We start from the raw sequence: 5,000 nt of genomic DNA, 5'->3' as shown, positions 1-5,000 counted from the left end.
TAGACAAAGAAAGAGATTTAGGAAGACTGGATAAGTGAGAGTGAGACAGAGTGAGAGTGAGACAGAGTGAGAGTGAGGCAGAGTGGGAGATTTAGACGTACAGGGTGGGTGATAGTGAGACAGGGTAAGATGAAGGCAGAGTGGCATAGTAAGTAAGTGTGAGACCAAATAAAAGTTTAGGTAAGAATTAGGTAAGAAGGAGTAGGATAAAGCAAGAGTGAGACAGAGAGAGAGATTGTGACTGGCAAGGTGAGAAAGAGTGAGACAAAGCAAAGGTGAGACAGAGAGAGATTGTGACTGGCAGGGTGAGAAAGAGTGAGACAAAGCAAAAGTGAGACAGAGAGAGATTGTGACTGGCAGGGTGAGAAAGAGTAAGACAAAGCAAAAGTGAGACAAAGAGAGATTGTGACTGGCAGGGTGAAAAAGAGCAAAAGTGAGACAAAGAGAGATTGTGACTGGCAGGGTAGGAAAGAGTGAGACAGAGTGAGATTGTGACTAGCAGAGTGAGCTGGAGGGAGACTGAGCAAGAGTGAGACAGAGTGAGAGAGAGAGACTGGGAGGGTGATTGAGAGTGAGACAGAGCGAGAGAGAGACTGGGAGGGTGATTGAGAGTGAGACAGAGTGAGACTGGGAGGGTGATTGAGAGTGAGACAGAGTGAGACTGGGAGGGTGATTGAGAGTGAGACAGAGCGAGACTGGGGGGTGATTGAGAGTGAGACAGAGTGAGACTGGGAGGGTGATTGAGAGTGAGACAGAGCGAGAGTGAGACTGGGAGGGTGATTGGGAGTGAGACAGAGTGAGACTGGGAGGGTAATTGAGAGTGAGACAGAGCGAGACTGGGAGGGTGATTGAGAGTGAGACATAGCGAGAGTGAGACTGGGAGGGTGATTGAGAGTGAGACAGAGTGAGAGAGACTGGGAGGGTGATTGAGAGTGAGAGAGATACTGGGAGGGTGATTGAGAGTGAGACAGAGTGAGAGTGAGACACTGACGCTGTCGAAGTCGGAGATGATCTCGTTGAGGATGCGCAGACACTCGAGGCCGCCGTTGTTGATGCTCTCCTCTGTGTAGAAATCGGAGAAATTTGGGATGGATGCAAACATCACACCGATCTCTTCATACGCCTGACTGTACAGCTCCTAACACACACACACACACACACAATGCATACGTTTTTCATTTTCAAACTTTATCATTAGACTTTATCATGAGGTTTGAAAGTATGTCCTGTTGGGTGGTGTGTCAGGGGTCTGCTCTGTTCTGGTGGTAGTGTTTTAAGGTGGTCTGTAAGCAGTGTGGTAGGTTATGGTTGCGTCCAGTGGTCTCACACCTCGTCTCTTTTCTTGGAGCCCAGAAAGTGTTTGGCCACGTGTTCTGGCAGCATGTTAGTGACCAGAGCCTCGTTATACGTCCTCATCTCATACACTCTCTCCTTCTGATCATGAACCTCAATCTTCCACACAAACAACTTACGCGACTGACGCTCCACCTGAGAGAGGGACACGGAGAGAATGTAGGAAAGAGACGTAAAATTATGTCCATAAAGTTAAAAATTATCCTATATTAGTATGTGTGTGTGTGTGTGTGTGTGTGTGTGTGTGTGTGAGAGAGAGAGAAAGACATACATGCCGAGCAAAGTAGTAGAAGCAAATCATCATCACAATGATCATCACCGTCATCAGATATTTAGAAGGAACCAGGGCAGCCCTACACACACACACACACACACCATTCAGGCAGTTGTAGTAGTTATTCTGCACAGATGGACTAAGACCACACCCTCACCTGTAGTTAATGAAGCGTAAGATGTCGTAGATTTCATAAATGGTACTCCAGCTGTAGATGTCCACTATAGCGGTTGCCACGGTGATGAGTGCCATTAGCGCGAGCTTAATGAGGTGACTGACCTGAACTAGCATTATGGTTGCTACGAGCGACAGCACGGCTATGAAGCTGTAGTGATGGGGGTTTTCAACACAACCACCATCACCTAGAAACCTGAGCGTTAAACCTGAAGTGGTGTTGGACAGAATGACAGTGGGCTGGACACAGCTCAGCTACACACACACACACACACACACACACACACACACATTAGACCTCGATGAATAAGAACAAGAAAAACACTGAAGGGAGATTTTTTCTCACCATGTCAGCCACCTCAGCCATAGCCAGAACAAAGATGGCCGCCATAGCCCAGGTGTTCCGCGCCCAGCGTGTCCGATCGATCCACATGGAGAACAACACCAGCTTCTCCGAGAAGAGCTGATGCAAAACGTAACATCAGAACCATCATTGTCATCATCATCATCATCACTAGCTTCATTTTCATCATCATCATAAACAATGTATCATCCTAATCATCATCATCATCCTAATCATCATCATTACTAGCTTCATTTTCATCATCATCATCATCTTAATCATCATCATCACTATATTTTTCATCATGTACATTATTACTACCTTTATCATCATCATCATCATCAACTTTATCATCATCATCATCATCATCTACATTATTACTACCTTTATCATCATCATCATCAACATCAACTTTATCATCATCATAATCATTATCTACATTATTACTACCTTCATCATCATCATCATCTACATTATTACTACCTTCATCATCATCATCATCTACATTATTACTACCTTCATCATCATCATCATCATCATCATCAACTATCATCATCATCATCATCATCATCATTAAAAACTTTATCATCATCATCATCATCATCATCATCATCATAATCATTATTACTACCTTTATCATCACCATCATCATCATCTACATTACTACCCTTATCATCATCTTCATCATCATCATCATCAACAACTATCATCATCATCATCATCATCTACATTATTACTACCTTTATCATCATCATCATCAACATCAACTTTATCATCATCATCATCATTATCTACATTATTACTACCTTCATCATCATCATCATCTACATTATTACTACCTTCATCATCATCATCAGCTACATTATTACTACCTTCATCATCATCATCATCTACATTATTACTACCTTCATCATCACCATCATCATCATCTACATTACTACCCTTATCATCATCTTCATCATCATCATCATCAACAACTATCATCATCATCATCATCATCTACATTATTACTACCTTTATCATCATCATCATCAACATCAACTTTATCATCATCATCATCATTATCTACATTATTACTACCTTCATCATCATCATCATCTACATTATTACTACCTTCATCATCATCATCAGCTACATTATTACTACCTTCATCATCATCATCATCTACATTATTACTACCTTCATCATCATCATCATCAACAACTATCATCATCATCATCATCATAATCATTATTACTACCTTTATCATCATCATCATTAACAACTTTATCATCATAATCATTAATACTACCTTTATCATCACCATCATCATCATCTACATTACTACCCTTATCATCATCATCATCATCAAATTTATCATCATCATCTACATTATTACTACCTTTATCATGATTATCTTCTTCATCACTACCTTAATCTTTATCATCATCATCATTAACATCATCTACATCATCACTACTTTTATCTTGTTTTTCTTCATTATCATCATTATCTTCATCATCATCATCATTATCTTCATCATCATCATCATCTACATAATTACTATCTTTATCACCTACAACATTTTAATCATTATTGCCATAATTGTTCATCATTATCCTCACCACCTTTATCATCATCATCATTTACATTAATATCTTTACTACCTTCATCTTCATTGTAATTATGTCACCATCTGCATCAACCTTTCTTATCATCATCACTGTTTAACACATTGTTTTGGCTAATTAATGCTAAAAGCACTAGCTCTGCCCCCAGCCTAACCATAACCAATCGGGACATCATACAAAGAAAAGTCTCATGCACATCCAGAATAAAGACACAAAAATATAACATTCGTGCCATACTCGTGGGAAAATGGCAGCCAGTGAGCAGATGGTGAGGATGAGGAGCAGCACTTCACCCACCACCAACGTCACGTAGTTTACTGTCAACCTATCCAGAGACAAGAACAAAAAGAGTTTTGCATGTTTAGAACTTTTGCTAGCATTATATGTAGTCTCAGTGTTTAATACAGTACATCAGGTTTTTACTACTGTAGTTCCACCCACAGGTGGATAAAAGCACTTCACACTCACCTCCAACAGAGGGCACTATTAAATATTACACATGGCAGTGAACATATTGTCTATAGGAATGTGACTATGTTGTGTGTGTTTGTGTGTGTATGGCTGACTCACTGTGGATCGATGAGAATTTCCATGACGGAGGTGAAGAGGAGAACAATGCAGCTGCAGCTGAATGCAACTCCGGTCTGACGCTCTTTCTCTGCTGAGTAACGAGACTCGAGCTCGGAATCAACAAAGCGGAGGGACAGAGTCGTGATGCTCTTTTCCTTCATCCTTCGGAGAGAGAGAGAGAGAGAGAGAGAATGAAAATCAGGAAGTGTTGTTATGGTCAGATGTCCAGGACCAAAAACAGTATAATTCAGTACTTTAGTACTTTAGCCTTACCTTAGGAATGAACATAACTTGGATTTATTTCACACGAAACAATCCACAGTTCGCACTTTAGTTTGTTAATAAACACTGTGATTCTCTGGCCCTGATGATAATGTAATAATACAACAAGTACCCCTACCCCCCATCCCTGCCCCCTCATCTTTACACCCTCAGCCCTACCTGCCTACTTTCTGAACCCCATCCCCCACCCCTACTCCCCACCCCTACTCCTTTTTCCTTACCTCTATTCCCTAACCCCATGATCCCTACCTCCTGTTCACTACTCCTTGTTTCCTACTCCTCTTTCCTATTCTCTACCCCTATTGCCTACCCACTATTCCCCAACCCTTAATCCTTACCCACGTTCCTACCTGTTTCTGACCCCATTCCAAGCTTACCCTGGTTCCTACTCCCT

At 41.3% G+C, this 5,000-nt stretch overlaps 1 protein-coding gene across 1 annotated transcript in view; it reads right to left on the bottom strand.

Moving 5' to 3' along the window:
- LOC128541638 (adenylate cyclase type 3-like) overlaps positions 1–5,000 on the bottom strand; it is an 11,812-nt gene that overhangs the window by 1,616 nt on the left and 5,196 nt on the right. Inside the window, exons 10-16 of the mRNA XM_053512156.1 lie at positions 4,325–4,486; positions 3,968–4,079; positions 2,148–2,264; positions 1,785–2,056; positions 1,625–1,706; positions 1,330–1,488; positions 992–1,138 (exon numbers count right to left, since the gene is read on the bottom strand). Of these exons, the coding sequence (XP_053368131.1) occupies positions 992–1,138; positions 1,330–1,488; positions 1,625–1,706; positions 1,785–2,056; positions 2,148–2,264; positions 3,968–4,079; positions 4,325–4,486 (1,051 nt within the window). The remainder of the gene's footprint in view (positions 1–991; positions 1,139–1,329; positions 1,489–1,624; positions 1,707–1,784; positions 2,057–2,147; positions 2,265–3,967; positions 4,080–4,324; positions 4,487–5,000) is intronic.

This window comes from Clarias gariepinus, chromosome 2, assembly GCF_024256425.1.
Source record: "Clarias gariepinus isolate MV-2021 ecotype Netherlands chromosome 2, CGAR_prim_01v2, whole genome shotgun sequence".
Taxonomy (NCBI): Eukaryota; Metazoa; Chordata; class Actinopteri; order Siluriformes; family Clariidae; genus Clarias; species Clarias gariepinus.
Note: the sequence above shows the minus strand (reverse complement) of the source record. Positions and strands in the feature narration are given on the sequence as shown.